Genomic DNA, 15,446 nt, shown 5'->3' on the forward strand with positions numbered 1-15,446 from the left:
TGAGCACCCTGTGCCATGAGCACCCTGTGCTGCAGAGCCTGCCCGTCTGGGCGCTCCCCCCAGCAGCTGAGGGTGCATTTTGACCTGCTCACGCGCTTGTGCAACGCGCTCCTCCTTCCTCCTCGCTCCCATTCCTGCGGCCTTTCCCCTGCTCCCGCGGGGCCAGGCCTTCCTCCCCACACTACGAGATGCTGTCCCCTGTCCCCTGTCCCCCCAACAGCCCGAGGAGCGGGACCCCCAGTGTGTGATGGAGGGTGATGGGCGAGCACGCTCCCACACCCCTGGGCATGCCGGTGTGGGTACCCCGTGTTTGCACGCGCGTGTGCCCACGGAGGGGCAAGAGGTGCTGGGTCCCCCCCCTCCGGCACAGGGTGGGGGAACTGAGACCGAGCGCATTCATAGCACCAACCCCCCCCCCCCCTTCAGGCAGGGCCCCTTTCCCAAGTCCAGGTCAGCACTTCCTCCTCCTCCTCTCCTCGGGGGGGGCAACTGGGGGGGGGGGGGGGACGTTCTTTAAAAGCTGGGTGGCTGGCATTGCACCCAGTGTCGAGATCAGGCGTCCCCAGGAGCACATCTGGATCGGGCCCAGCCATGGCATCGCTAGAGCCAGGTGAGCCCCATGGCACTTGGGTCCCCCCACACCCCCTTTCCTCCCCTAGCACCCCTTCCCTCTGCCCCAGGACCCCTGGATTTCCTCCCTCCCCCCCCCCCCCCCCCCGCAGTGGGCACCATTCCCCCCCCAGCCTGTCCTGGCTTCTCCACCTGCCCTGTTGTCTCTTCCCCCAAGTCCACCCGTGATTCACCCGTGCTCCCAGGACATGGGTGGGCTGGGGGGTGGGATTGGGACCAGCACCGGTCTCTTGTCTGCACTCTGTGCCCACCCAGCAGCGGGACCGGGGGCAGGGTCCCCTCCTGTCCCTCCCGCACAGAAATGCTCTTGGACTGGTGAGGACTGGGCTGGGACTGGGTGTTTTTAGGGACACCTGAGCTGGAATCCAACCCCTTTGGGTAGCCACCGACAACCCCCATGTGGCCACCCTCATGGCCCCCCTGGAAAATTGGGGTTCATCCCTCCTGGGGCTCACCGGGCAGGGGCAGGTGGGACTGGGGGCAGCCGGTACCAGGGCTGCCAGCCCACCAGTGTCCTCGTCCCCCGGTGGGCTGCCACCTCCCCGCCTCCTCTTCCTCACCCCTCTCCCCAGGCCTCACCGGGTCGCTGAATCGGGGCCAAGCCCAGACTTACGGCACTGGCGGGAGCCCCGTGCCCCCGCAGCACCCTGACACCCGGGCTCAGACCTACCTGGACGAACTCATCAGCATCCCCAAGGGCGGCGGGGTAGGTGCTGCCGGGCTGGGACCTCCTGAGGGTGGGCAGAGATGGGGCAGGGGGGCCGGTACCGCAGGGAGCTGGGGGGGGGGCATAGGGCCACCTCATGGTGGGGGGGAACACGTGCCTGGGACATGCCCCTGAGACCTCAGTGTCCCCAGCCGCGCTCAGGCAAATCACAGCCCCGGGCTGAACATTTCCACATTTAAAGCTTTCCAGATGGGGAAACTGAGGCATGGGGAGAGGTGCCATCCAGCTGCAGGGATCTCCCCGCTGCTCATGCACCTCCCGGGCAACCTGTCCTGGGCCACCCGTGCCCAGCCCAGTGGGGGTCCCCCAGGCTGCCTGCGCCCTGCCAGCCCCCCGGCTGGTCCCGTGGGGAGGGGATGGGGGTTCTCCTGCCAGTAGGGATGGTAAAAGCAGGGCTCAGTAGTGGGATCCCACGGGGTGCAACCAATGGTGCCTGACAGCCCCAGGACCCGCCTGCAAATCACCGTCCAACCTGTGCCCTAGTGGGATGGGGGGCTCATTGCCCCCCGGCACTGCTGCTCAGGGAGAGGCGCTGGGGGGGCAGCGGTTCCCTCCCCAAAACAGGGGGGAGAAATGTCCCCCTTGTGCGAAACGCAGCTGTGTGGGCAGCACAGGGCTTCCCAGCAATGGGCCGGAGGGGACTGGGAGTGCGGCTGGGAGACACTGGTTCTGAACAGGGGCGCCCGGCACTGACCTGCTGCCTCGCCCCAGCCCGGTTTCAGCTTTAGGAAACTCTGGGCTTTCACCGGTCCCGGCTTCCTCATGAGCATCGCCTACCTGGACCCGGGCAACGTGGAGTCGGACCTGCAGTGCGGGGCGGTGGCAGGGTTCAAGGTGAGCCCTGGGCCCCCCCCGGGCCCCAGGGTCAGGAAGAAGCCGGGTTTCGTAACTTCTCCCGTGCCAACGGCCACCCAGCCCCATGGCAAGCCAGCTTCCCCAGCCCGGGGAGCAGGAAGGGCGCGGGGGGGCCCTTGGCGCTGGGGGAGGGCACCCAGGGTGCGGGAGGCCCACCGCTCTGCCTGGGCTGGGGACAACCTCCACCCCGCCGGGCTGCTTCTGCCCCGTGTTCCCGGGCTGGCTGGTAACCTCGCTGGGAGCCCCGGGTGGCCGGATCCTGCCCGGTGCCCGGCCCCTGCTGCCCCCCACCCCCCTCCTGCCCCCCCAGCTGCTGTGGGTGCTGCTGTGGGCCACGGTGCTGGGGCTGCTGTGCCAGCGCCTGGCCATCCGGCTGGGCGTCGTGACGGGCAAGGACCTGGGCGAGATTTGCTACCTCTATTACCCCAAGGTGAGCAGCCACGGGGGGGTCCCGGGGGTCACAGCCTGGGGGGGACCCCATGCTTAGGCTGGTGGTGGTCCTGGCAGGGGCTGGGCAGGCAGGACTCTTCAGGGGGGTAGAGAGGAGCGGGAAGATGCTGCGAGAGCCCCTCCTCTCCCAGGGGCTCCCCCCGCCCTCCAAGCCCCAGTGCCCCCCATCTAGCGCTCACACACCCCTCGGGTACGGGGACACGGTGGGGGGGAGCAGATGCCTTAGTGTCCTGGTCTGATCTGGGGACGTGAGCGCGTCCCCCGGGGGGGGTGAGCCCAGGCGTGGTGGCAGGGACACGCAGCCGAGACGCAGGGCGAGCTGGGGCCGGGGCGCGTTGGCGGGGGGAACTGGGGTGGTTCGGGGGGGTCACACGGCAAAGGGGGGGCAGAGGTGGGGGTCCCATCTAGGCTGCAGCATCCCGATGGGAGGGAACAAGCGGTGAGATGTTAGCTGATGGGTCCCCAGAAGGAGGGCCGGCCTGTGTCCCTCTGCCCCAGCACCCCCAGGAGCATCGTATCCAGACAGCTGGGTCCTGTCCTCAGCTCCCACTGGGGCAGGGACGGGGGGGGGACGGACAGCCTGGGATTTCAGGATCCATCCTGCACCCCGAGATTAAGTCGTGGGAGAGGCTGGGGGGGGGGGGTGCCTCCCAGGGTCCCCCGCGCTGCTCTGGGTGTCCTGCCGCAGCCTGGGGATGGGGACAGGCATCTCCACCCCGGAGGCTGTGCCTGCTTGCCCCGGGGCCAAGCCTGGCTGTGGGCTCGGGGACCCCACTGTGCACTGGCCCCGGTCCCTCCAGGTGCCCCGCGTGCTGCTCTGGCTCATGATCGAGATCGCCATCATCGGCTCCGACATGCAGGAGGTGATCGGGACGGCCATCGCCTTCAGCCTGCTCTCGGCCGGCCGGTGAGCCACCCCCTGGGGACCCCCCCAGCCCCCCCCCCCCCCGTGGCCCTGCTCTGCTGAGGGGCACACGGCCAACACCCTCCCCTCGCCATCCCGCAGCATCCCCCTCTGGGGTGGGGTCCTCATCACCATCGTGGACACCCTCTTCTTCCTCTTCCTTGACAAGTACGGTGAGTGCCGGGGGGGGGGACAGGGGGAACACTTGCCCTGGTGCTGACGTGGCACCGGTGTCCCCCACCCTGTCCCACCCCGGTTCTCAATCCCTCTAGGGCTCCGCAAACTGGAGGCTTTCTTCGGCCTCCTCATCACCATCATGGCCCTGACCTTCGGCTACGAGGTGAAGGGGGGAGCTGGGGACACCCCTTTCCCTGCAGGGCACTGGCAGGGGACCCCGCGAGGTGTCCCCGCTGGCGGGGGATGCCAGCTCACAGTGCCCATTGCCACTGGTCCCCAGTACGTGGTGGTGAGGCCGGGGCAGGTGGAGGTGCTGAAGGGCATTTTCCTGCCCTACTGCCCGGGCTGCGGGCGAGAGGAGCTGCTCCAGGCCGTGGGCATCGTCGGCGCCATCATTATGCCCCACAACATCTTCCTCCACTCCTCCTTGGTCAAGGTGAGACCAAGGCACTGCCACCCCACTGCCATGGGCCACCCTGGGTGTCTCCGGGGACACTTGGTGGGGACCAGTCAGTCCCGGCTGCGGTACGGAGGGTGCTCGCCTGACCCCGTGGCCCCCCATGCCACCCGCTGCGCCCAGACACGGGCGATTGACCGGTCCAAGAAGGAGGAGGTGCGGGAGGCCAACACGTACTTCCTGACCGAGTCCTGCCTGGCCCTTTTCGTCTCCTTCCTCATCAACCTCTTCGTCATGGCCGTCTTCGGCGAGGCTTTCTACCGGCAGCGAAATGTGGACGTGGTGAGTGTCCCCCCATGCCACGGGGAGGGGACGGCTGTGCCCGGCCGTGGAGATGGGCAGGGCGAGCGTCCCTCAGAGAGTGGGTGCCCTCATCCCCCGAGACGTGGTGTGGGGGGGTCCCTCACCCCCCCGTGTCCGTGGGGGCTGCCGGGTGGCTGTCACACTCATGCCCGCTGTGCCTTGCAGCACAACAAGTGCGTCAACAGCAGCGTCAGCCGCTACGCTGGCATCTTCCCTGCCAACAACGAGACGGTGGCTGTGGATATCTACCAGGGGGTGAGCGGCCCGGGGCTGTGCCCAGCAGGCACCCATACCCATTTGGGGGGCATAATGGTCCCCCCCCCACTGACCCCTGGGTCTTGGGGCTGCCAGGACCCTGCTGGGAGACCGGGACCTGACGGGGGTGGCTGGGGAGGGGGACTCTGTGGGGTCCCCACGGGCTCATGCCCACACAGGGTGTCATCCTGGGCTGCTATTTCGGGGCTGCGGCGCTGTACATCTGGGCCATCGGGATCCTGGCAGCGGGGCAGAGCTCCACCATGACCGGGACCCTACGCGGGGCAGTTCGTCATGGAGGTGAGCGATGGAGACGCCGGCCCACGCCCCCACGGGGAGCAGCTGGGGGGAAGGGGGGGAATCACGGGTGGGTTCTGGGTGGGGGGTCCTATGGGCACCCCGCCAGGGGTATTTGGCAGAGTTAATTGCCCCCCAGTGCCCACAGGGAGCTGAGCATGGGGCATTGCCCACCCGGTGGGCGGCCGCTTGCTGGCACCAGGGTCCCCAGGAGGTGGGATGGGGACAGTGCCCACCCACTGCCGCTGCACGGCCACCCCTGCCCCCTCTGACACCCCCTCCGAGAGGCACCCTGTGGGTGCTCCATGCAGTGTTCCGCTAATGAGCTCATTTACTTGACGAGCTAGAGATGACATCTAGCGGGGCCCAGCAGCCCTGCAAGGGCCCACTCACCACCCTGGCACCAAGGAGGGGGTGGATGCCCCCCACGTCCCTCCGAGCCAGGGTTTGGGGGGGGCCACCCCGCCGCAGGCACAGCGGGGGCGAGGGCGCAGGTTTCGCCGTGTCCCCAGGGCTTCCTGCAGCTCCGCTGGTCCCGCTTCGCCCGGGTGCTCTTCACCCACTCCTTCGCCATCCTGCCCACCGTTTTCGTGGCTGCCTTCAAGGACGTCAGCCACCTCACGGGCATGAACGACCTGCTCAACGTCCTGCAGAGCATCCTGGTAAGGTGGCGGGCACCGCCTGTCTCCAACAGCCCAGCCGGGCAGCCGTGCCCCCCTCACCCTGCTCTCCTCCCAGCTGCCCTTCGCCGTCCTGCCCGTCCTCACCTTCACCAGCCTGCGCCCGCTCATGCAGGACTTCACCAACAGCCTGTGAGTGCCAGGGCTGGGGGGCAACACGGGGGCAGAGCAGGGTGCCCCGGCTGCAGGCACCCTCCGTTCGGCCCACCCTGCACCCTAAACCACAGGGGCATTGGGGGGGAAGGGGGGGGGGCATGTTCATTCCCACCTGCCCAGGGCAGCCAGAGTGGGACAGACCCCGTCACCATCCTCATCCCAATGCCACGTCCGCCCCCTCCCTGGGCACCCCTGAGTCCTCAGCATCATCCTGCCACTGCCAGCCTGGCCAAAGCCCACCCCCAGAGCCCCATCGTGGGGGTGTCGTATGGCCACGGGGCGCAGAGATGTCCCCACTGAGGTCTCGCTCACCTGCAACCACAGATCCCCCAGCCCGCTGTGCCCAGTGCCACACGGGGTGGGGGCTCTGCCCCGGCGCTGACGCCTGCTCCCCTGCCCGCAGCCCCGGGAAGGTGCTGATGACCCTCATCACGGGGCTGGTCTGCGCCATCAACGTCTACTTCGTGGTGGACTTTCTGCCCACGCTGCGGGGCCTGGGGTACCACATCCCCCTGGGCCTGTTGCTGGCCGCCTACGTGGCCTTCGTCGCCTACCTGGTAGGGCTGGCACCGCGGGAAGGGGCGGCGGGCGGGGGACAGCATCACCCGTGGGTGCCCATCCACCTGCCATCCTTGCCCCCCTCCCCAGATCTGGACGTGCAGCATCGCGCACGGAGCCCGGTTCCTGGCCCGGGGTCACCACAGCCGGTTCAGCTTCGGGGTCTCTCTCGACTCGCCGGCGCTGGCAGGGACCCAGTGACGGACCCCGTCCCCCCTTGCTGCCCAGCACAGCCCCCCCGCACCGGGCACCGATTCGACGCCGCGCCGAGCCCGGGAACGATGTTCTGGCCAGAGATGCACCCAGCAAGGAAGGGGTTAACAGCCGGGCGGACCTTCCCCCCCAAGTCTTTAGAGCCCAGTTCAGGGGTGCTGGTCCAGGCTGGACGCAGGGGGGATGGGGGGGCAGCGGGAGGTGCCCCCAACCCTCGGCACAGCGGCTCCAGCGAACGAGCCGCCCCGGAGACCTCCGCTCCTCATTAGCGGCGGGAACCGCCGGCCCCCGGGACCGCTAATTACCGCCCGGGACCGCTAATCACCTCCCGGGACCGCTAACCAGCCCTCGCCCGGGGCTGGCGGCACCGGCCGAAGCCCCACGGGGATCCTAAACGGGGGGGGGGGCTGATAAATGGCGTGTTTGTAACCCGGCCTCAGCCTCGCTGCTGCTGCGCGCCCTTGGCGGGGAGGGGACCCCCACGGCCTCCCTGTACCCCGGGTCGGACCCCTCGCCCCAGGCTGGGGGGTGGGGGTGCGGGACGGAGGGCAGCGCCCCAACCCTTTGCATTCCCCCGGGGGGAGTGGGGAGGTGCGGGGCCACGGTGCCCTCCCCGCCCCGGATGCCCCGTTTCCCGCCCGACGGCCCCGCCGGATGCGGATGCGGGGCCGCTCGGGCCCTCCCCGGGGCGGCCGTCGCCCCCCCCCCCCGGCCCCGCACCGCGGGTGGGGGGGTCCTGCCGCGCTTCGCCCCCCGCCGCGGCCCGCACTTGCGAGACGCTCCCTGGCTGTTTCAAGGCTCCCCCCCTCTCCCCAGCGCCCCCACCCCCCCCACCCCAAAATCCCCCTTCCCAAATCAGCCCGGCTGGGGGTAGAGAGGGGGGAATGTGGGGGGGCTAGACCCCTGCCCCGGTCGCCGCCGCCACCCCCCCCCCCCCCCCCCCCGGGAAGGGGGACCCCCCCCCCCGCTGCCGGGGGCCGCGCTTGTTTATGTGAAGAATTTCCCCTTCCTTAAAAGGGCGATGCCGGCCGGGTTTGGGGCGGTGCCTCCCCCCCCGCCTCCGCGTTGGCCCGGCCTCGGGCTGCTTGAAGACGGAGCCGGAGCGGTGGGCCCACCGAAAGGCGGGGTGTCCCCCCCCCATCCCCCTCCCCATCGGGGCTGCCACCGGCTCTGAGCCGCGGAAGCTGGGATCGTTCCCCCCTCCCCCCGCTACTGCGCCCGCAAGAGGCATCCCCGGCCCGGGGTCACAGGGCTGGGGGGGCCGGGGGACCTCGGGGTCGCCCCCAGCGGGCGTGGGGTGGCGGGTGCTGGCGTCTGCGGGTTGCAGGGACCGGTCCCACGGCTGTTCTGGGGAGCGGGGGGGAGGGGTCCCGAGGGCTGTGCTTGCGGGGATCACCCTTCTCCGGCCGGGACCCCCAGCCCAGGGCACCCCCCGGGCCGCCTGCTGCTGGGCTGGGGGCGCAGGGCGAGGTCCTCGTACCCCCCCGCAAGCCCCACGACGCCAGCCCGTCCCCCAGCCCCGGGATGGGGACGGCATCGCGCTGAGCTCCCGGGATCCCCGGACTGCTCTGGGAAGCGATGCTCCGACTGCCGCTGCGGGAGGCCGGCCTGGAGATCACCTTAATTAACGTTAATTAGAGGATAAGCAGGGGCCTGGCTGAGCTCGGGCTGCTGCCTGCGCGCCGGGGAGGGAAGAGCAGGGGTCGGCGGTGGTCCAGGGGTCGTTGGGGGGGACAGTGTGTGGTTTCCACAGCCGTCCCCGGGCCGGGCAGCCCACCGGGGCCACCAGGCACCCAGCCCGGCTGCCCCTGGGCCGAAGGAGCAGCGAGGGTCAGCCCGAAATAGAGCGGGGAGGAAGCACGGCCTCTTTCTTCCTCCTCTTCCTCCTCCTCCTCCCGCCGGGCGGGGAGGGGGAGCAGCGCTGCGAGGGGTTCGGGGAAACTGAGGCACGGCGGCCGCGCACCGGCGGAAGAGGCAGCGGGACGGGCCGGGGGGGTCTCGGTTCCCGGCCACAGCCCGGTCCCCGCCGGGGCTCCCTCCGGGGGGAGACGAGTCCCCTCCCAGCCCCGCTCCCCAGGGGCTGCTCCCGCCGTACGGGGACGGCTTAGCTCCGCGGGGGGGGGGCTCCCAGGCGGTGCCGCCGTGGGCATCGCTGCCTCGCCGCTGCCCCTGGTCCCCCCCACCCCCCTCTCCGGGGCCAGAAGGGACGATCCCAGCTCCTGAAGTCCCCAAATCACAGCCGGCAGAGGTGGAAAGACCCCAAACAAGCTCCGATGGGGAATTTTCCCACCTGCTCTGGCCCCGGGGAAGGGGCTGGGGTTGGAGGGGGGTGCCAGTGCCGGGTGGGGGGGGACGACACGAGTTTTCGCGAGGGGGTTGTTGCATCTTCAAGCTCCTGGTAAAGGTGCTTCTCGCTGAGCGCCTGGAAACAGCCCTGCTTCCCCCGAAAGCAGGAGGGGAGGAAATTATATGCGTTATTGATATATAGATACATAATTTCCCCAAATAATGAGGGAATTTCAGGGAAAAGAGGGAAGAAACAAGCAGGCGGCTATCGGTGCAGCCCCCAGCACCCGTTGCCCCACACGCTGCCCCTGCAATGGGGAACGGGGTCCCCGGGGTGGGACGGGGACCCCCCAGCGCAGCCTGGAGCTACCGAGTCCGGGGGACTTTGCCGCAGGGGATGCCCAGCACGGGGAGGGGGTCTTCACACGGCTTGCAGGCGGGGGGGGGGGCTTCCCTTCTTCCTCGGGAACTGGATGGGGGGGTGACAGCAGGGCCGCCCTCCCTCCATCATCCCTGAGTCGGTGGGGGGGCGTGGGGGATCCCAAGGGGTGGCGGGGACCACGCCGCACGCGGGGATCCTTCCCCCCCCCAAAAAAAAACACCAAAGCAACCCGCCACCCTCTGCACCCCCGCTCCCGGCTGGGCTCGGGGGGAGGCGGGGCGGGTGCGGGGAGGCGGGGGGAGTGGGGGGGACACCCGGACCCCCCCCACCCCTCCACCTCCCCGCCGTTGCCCTTTTAAGGGGTTCCTTGAAACCGCGCCCGGGTTCCATGTTTGCAGCCCCAGCCCGGGCGGAGGAAACTCCATGTTGTAACAAAGTTTCCTCCGCGCCGCCGCTCCCGCGCCCGCCGCTCCCGCGCCGCCGCCGGACCCCGCCCCGCCTCCCCCCCCCCCCCCCCGGGGGGCCGCGCCGGGGGGGGCCGCCCCCTGCCCCCCCCCCTCCCCGGCGCCCATGGAGCACCAGTCCATCATCGCCCAGGTCAGCAGGGAGGAGGGGAGCGCCGCGCTGCAAGAGAAAGGTAACGCGGGGGGAGGATGGGGGGGGTCGCCCTCCCCGGTGCGGGAGCGGGGGGAGGTCCCCGAGGTCTGCCCGCAGCGGGGGGGGGGGGGGGGGGGGGGGGGGGAGGCTGGTCGCGGGGGATGTGATGAGCTGCGGGCGGTCTCAGCCCGGCGCGTCGCGCTGCCCCGGGGCTGGAGGCGCGGGGGGAGCCGGGGCTCGGGGGGAGCGGGGATCGTGGCCCCCCCCCCCCAAAACCGGACCCCGCGGGGGTGCTCGGGGCGCGCTCGGCGCGTCTGCGCCGCTTCCTCTGGAGCCCGGCGGGGGAACCGCGGCGGGGGAGCGGGAGCCCGGGCAGAGCCTGGTGCCTCGGCCCCTGCGCTCCCCCCCCTTCCCCGCCGGCTCCCCGGGCCGAGGCGAGCTGGGGGGGGAGGGGGCTTGTCCCCAGCGGGGAGCCCCCGGCCCGGCTGCCGGGGGGGAGCGGCGGGTCCCGGCCCGGACGAGGGGCAGGCCCCGGCCCGCGGGAGCGGTGGGGAAGGGGCTGCGGGCAGGAGCTGCCCCCCTGCCTCAGTTTCCCCTCGATGCGCCAATGGGGGCTGCGGGAACGGCGCCCAGGGGCGGGCGCTCCGTTCTGATTGGTCCCTCGCCTCCGGTACGCTCGACCTGGCCAATGGGAGGGGGGGGCCCAGGCTGGGGGCGGGGGAAAAGAGGCCGCAAGCCCCGCCTCCCCCAGCGAGGCCCCGCCCACAGGGCCACCCACCCGCGTGGGTCTGCGCCCCTCGCGCAGGGGCAGCGGCCCCGCACCCTCCCCCCCCCAAGGGACAGGACCCGATGTGGGGTCTCGGACGCGTGGGGGGGGGGCGCACGGGTGGGGCGAGGGGTCCGTGGGGCGGGAGGGGAAGGGGGGGGGGAAGGGCAGCCGGGCGGCTGCCGGCGGTCGATAGGGGCGTGGGCGGCTCGGGGGGAGCCCCCCCCCCCCGGCACCTCCCGTGTCCCCGGCTCACCCGCCCCGCGATGGGGGGACACACACACCCCGGGGGTGCCCCTGTCCCCTCACCCCCCTACCCCCCATTTTGCTCCCCCCCACCCCCCCAGGTACCCCAGCCCCCGCCAAGAAGCCGCGGAGCCGCAGCATCCTCCAGTCGCTGTTCTGCTGCCTGTGCCGCGATGAGGGGGAGCCCTGCGCCGGCCCCCCCGGCGCCCCGCTGCTGGTGGAGGAGAACGGGGCCCTGCCCAAGGTACCCCCCGGCACCCCCCCCGAGCCCCCAGCCTGGCATCGCGGCGGGGGGGACTGCCCAGCCCCAGCGCTCCCCCTAATGCCAGGGTGGGGGGGCGAAAGGGGTGCTCCCCCGCCCTGTGCCCCCTCTGGGTGGGCGGGAGGGGTGGGGGTGCCCCCCGCCGACCCCCTGGTTTGCTGTACCCCCCCCCCCCCTCGCCGCAGGCTGCCGTCAGACACCTCCTGCCCGAGATCAAGCCACAGGACGCCAGCAAGCTCTGCGTGGTCATCGACCTGGACGAGACGCTGGTGCACAGCTCCTTCAAGGTGGGGGACACCCCGGACGCCCCCCCGCCACCCTACACACCCCGATTCTCCTCCCCGCCTGCTCTGCCCCCTCCCACCCCTCTCCCCCAGGTGATACCTGGCATGGCAGCCCCGCACCTCGATGGGGCATCCCTGGGGTGGGCAGCGGGTGCGGGGCGGGCAGAGGGTGCCCACCCAGCACTGACCCTGCCGTGCCCCCCCCCAGCCGGTGAACAACGCCGACTTCATCATTCCCGTGGAGATCGACGGCATCATGCACCAGGTAACGGCGGGGGGGGGGGTGCCTGGCGGGGGGGGGGGCACGGCCCCCCCTGCCCCCTCCTCGGTGACCGACCAGGAGCTGACCCAGTGCTACGGAGGGGCGGTCGGGGGGCATCGGGGTGCCGGAGCGGTGGGTGCCCCTCTTCCCAGCGGGTGGGGGGGCGAAGGGGGGAGGGGGGGCGTGGCACGGTGCCCTCCCACAGCGGCCGGCCCCGGGTTCAAGTAATCCAGGATAGGCTGTGGTCTGGGCAGTCAGCCTGTTCTCGGTTACTTGGCTCTGGAGCCGGCCAGACGCTTCGCCCCGTGGCACCCCCCAGCTGCTGGGTGGGCCTGGGGACGCGGGTGTCCCCCTGGAGGGGGGTGGTGTGCCGGTGGCGGGGGTCCGGGTCGCCAGTGCCCGCGGCGCGCAGCCCCCTGCCCCGTGCCCGCAGGTGTACGTGCTGAAGCGGCCGCACGTGGACGAGTTCCTGCAGCGCATGGGCGAGCTCTTCGAGTGCGTGCTCTTCACCGCCAGCCTGGCCAAGGTGGGTGCCGGCCCCCCCCTGCCGCCGCGCACCCCTTCCCGGGGGGTCCGCTGCCTCCTCGTCCCTGGCGTGCGGGCAGTGCCCCTCCGAGGCGCGGGATGGGGAAACTGAGGCACGGGGCGAGCTGGCACCGCGCTGTCGTCGCCGTGGGGCGGGCGCGGCATGGCCCGGTGACCCCCGGTCCCCCTCCCGCAGTACGCGGACCCCGTGGCCGACCTGCTGGATAAATGGGGGGCTTTCCGGGCGCGGCTCTTCCGGGAGTCCTGCGTCTTCCACCGCGGCAACTACGTCAAGGACCTGAGCCGCCTCGGCCGCGACCTGCGCCGCATCATCATCGTCGACAACTCGCCCGCATCCTACATCTTCCACCCCGATAACGCCGTACGTACCCCCCCTCCCCGCCCCGGGGTGAGGCTGGGGGTGGCGGGGGGCGGCGGGGACCCCCCCTCAGCCGCTGCGCTGCCCGCAGGTGCCGGTGGCCTCGTGGTTCGATAACATGGCCGACACGGAGCTGCTGGACCTGCTGCCCTTCTTTGAGAGGCTCAGCAAGGTGGAGGACGTGTACGCAGTGCTCAAGAAGCAGCGGACTAACAGCTAGTGGCCCCCCCCACCCCACAGCGGGGGGCACCTCGTTTCAGGCTGGGGGTCCTGGCATGCCCCCCCCCATATCGTCCTCCCCAGCCCCGGTGGGCACCGGTGCCCTCCCTGCCCGCTGGTGGTGGGAGGTGGGGGTGCCCCCGCCGGGGAGATGGGTGTCCCCCTTCCAGTGGAGGAGGGGGGGCCGTGGTTGACCCTGGAGGAGACCTGTTGGGGGGGGGGGGGGTGTTCCTGTCCTCCCCGTCCCCCCCACCCGCCCTGCGCCCCCCCCTCCCCGAAACGGTTCTCAGGTCCTTTTCCCCTCCGTGTCCCCCCAAGGGGGGAGGGGGGGGGTCAGCAGCTGCTGCTTTCCACTGCCTTGGGGGGGACTGGACCCCCCCCATCTGGGCTCTGCCTGCTGGGGGGGCTGGCGGCCCTCGGCCCCCTGCCTGCGGGGGACATGGGAAGGGTTAACCCCTTACTCCCCCCAGAAATGGGGAGGGGTCTTATTGGACTTGGTGCATGGGGCCACCACTGTACCCGTAACTCTGCCCTTGGTGCAGCTGATCACCTCGGGGGGGGCATGTCCCCCCCCCCCCCCCGTGCCTTCTGCTGCCCCCCGCCCAGGGGGCGTGTTTTGGGGGGCAGCCTGGCCTCAGGGCTGAGCCCCTGGCTGCAAACTCTCCCCATGTGCCTTGGGACGCCATGTCTCTGTGCTCCCCCCCCCAGCTCTGCAAGGGGTGTGCCTGGGGGGGGGGCTCTTAACGCCCCCCCCAACCTCGATTTCTTCCCATGGGGGGGGAATCTGGTGGCCTCCCCCCTTCCAGTTACACTGTGTCAGTGGGAGCCACTCCAGTCACCAACGGGGGGGGTCCCCTCCCTCATGGGGGGGGCCACGCACCCCCTCCCCATCCCTCTGCAGCTTCACCGAAGGCTGCGGCTCCCAGGGGGAGGGACCCCCAATGCCAGCCTTAGTGTGCCCCCCCCAGCCTTAACCCGGCCTTGGCCCCCAGCTGGGGCGGGGGTGGGGGGCACAGCAGGCCCCCCCTCCCTGCAGCCTGGGGTTACCCTGACCCCCGTGGGGTTGGGCTTGTGCCAGGGTGTCCGCCAGCCGTGAGGGGCTGGGGGCTCTCAGGGAGGGGACTGGGGGGGGCGCTGAGCTCAGCCAGGCCTTTTTTAACGTCACAGAATGGACAATGTCTCGTGTCTTTTTAGGGGGAAAAGCAACGGTTTCCCCAAAAAATTAGGCGTGCCTTTTTACCGCTGTGCCAGAGGGGGGGGCAGTATTTTCGGGGGGAGGGGGGATGCAGGGGCCTTAGCTCTGCGGTGCTGTCTGGCCGGCTCCTTGCCGGCACTGCCCTTCTCCCAGCTCTGGGTGCTGGGGGCAGGAGAGGGTCCCCCCAGGCCTGCCCGCACCCCTGCCCCGCGGCCGGGGGGGTGAGATGGAGGATGCTGCGGCACACCGGTCCCCCCCCAGACCCGTGCCTGCCCAGGGTCTGATCCTGCTCCTGCGAGGGGGTTGAACTCAGCACTTTACGTTAGACAAGTCAAACAGCACCAGCGAAGCCCGCTGCCCAGCAAGCACCCATGGGTGCTGCGCACCCCCCAGGCCGGGCACCCTTGGGAGGTCCGGGGGGGGGGGGCACAGGAGGCATTGGGGGGACTGGGGAGGGCTGGGGGACCAGATCCAAGTGCCTTCAAGTGATTAAAGCTGTCGAACCATCTGAGAAAGGGGAGTCATGCGTCTGTGCGAGTGTGTCACTAGTGGGGGTGCACAGTGGGGGGGGCAGAGAGCACCCGGGATCCCCGAAATCCCCCTGGGGGGATGCTGCAGGTCGGGGGGGGGGGTCACCCCTTGCCCGGTGCCGAGGGGACACCGTCAAGCTCCAGGGCAGCCCTCGCCCCACCCGCCCTGGCACCCCCACCCAACCACGGGCGCCACGGGGATGGGTACCCCCCACAAGAGGGGGGGTGACTTTACCACGTGGGCTGTGCCCTCCCCCGGGCTTTGGGGCTTACTGGAGGTTGGTCACAAGTGTTCCCTTCCTCAGTTTCCTCCAAATAAAGCGTCAGACGCCTCTGCTCGGACTGGGGGTGACTGGGGGGGACTTGTGACCCCCCCCCCTCGGGCAGCCTGCGGCCAACATGCAGGCAGTGGGGTGCTGGGGGGGGGTCTCTCTTAGCTGCCCCCCCCGCCGTGCCCTCATTGGCCCCGTGCCTCCTCATTAACGAAGTCCCTGTCCTCCCTGATGGCTGCACTAATTGCTGAGTTCATTAGTGGCCCCAGCTAGGGGGCCCGGGGAGGGGGTGAGCCCCGAGGGGGGGGTGGCGTGGGGTCCCGCACCCCTGTGCCACACCGGCGGGCTCAGCCCGGGGACTCGGTCGCTGAGCGGAGAGCGGACACCTGGGTGTCACAGCCCACCCAAAACTCGGCCCCGCACCCCCGCTGCGGGCTCTGCGCCCAGGTAGGGGTCCCACGGGGGACAGTGGCGTGGGGTGCGGGGGGTGGGAGCTGGGTGGCATGGTTAGGAGGGTTGAGGGGCCCGGGGGAGCAGAGGGCAGCGGCAGAGCCCATCCCCGTGGCATCAGAGCACCCC

At 71.0% G+C, this 15,446-nt stretch overlaps 2 protein-coding genes across 2 annotated transcripts; both read left to right on the plus strand.

Annotated features, from left to right (window-relative positions):
- Positions 1-579: 579 nt before the first annotated feature.
- On the plus strand, positions 580-6,746 carry SLC11A1 (solute carrier family 11 member 1). Its single transcript, XM_075429730.1, is given in 16 exon segments — positions 580-610; positions 1,203-1,336; positions 2,069-2,191; positions 2,523-2,642; positions 3,463-3,569; positions 3,669-3,739; positions 3,839-3,906; positions 4,024-4,179; positions 4,324-4,482; positions 4,669-4,758; positions 4,938-5,033; positions 5,035-5,058; positions 5,568-5,717; positions 5,794-5,867; positions 6,295-6,448; positions 6,540-6,746. Coding segments are annotated over 16 exon segments (1,656 nt in total). The 5' UTR covers positions 580-591; the 3' UTR covers positions 6,651-6,746.
- A 3,105-nt stretch (positions 6,747-9,851) lies between these two features.
- CTDSP1 (CTD small phosphatase 1) lies at positions 9,852-14,141 on the plus strand. Its single transcript, XM_075430894.1, has 7 exons — positions 9,852-9,967; positions 11,041-11,183; positions 11,387-11,488; positions 11,694-11,750; positions 12,181-12,273; positions 12,469-12,654; positions 12,743-14,141. Exons 1-7 carry the CDS (start codon positions 9,901-9,903, stop codon positions 12,869-12,871), a joined length of 777 nt encoding a protein of 258 aa, XP_075287009.1. The 5' UTR covers positions 9,852-9,900; the 3' UTR covers positions 12,872-14,141.
- The last annotated feature ends 1,305 nt before the right edge of the window (positions 14,142-15,446 follow it).

This window comes from Opisthocomus hoazin, chromosome 9 (assembly GCF_030867145.1).
Source record: "Opisthocomus hoazin isolate bOpiHoa1 chromosome 9, bOpiHoa1.hap1, whole genome shotgun sequence".
Lineage (NCBI taxonomy): Eukaryota > Metazoa > Chordata > Aves > Opisthocomiformes > Opisthocomidae > Opisthocomus > Opisthocomus hoazin.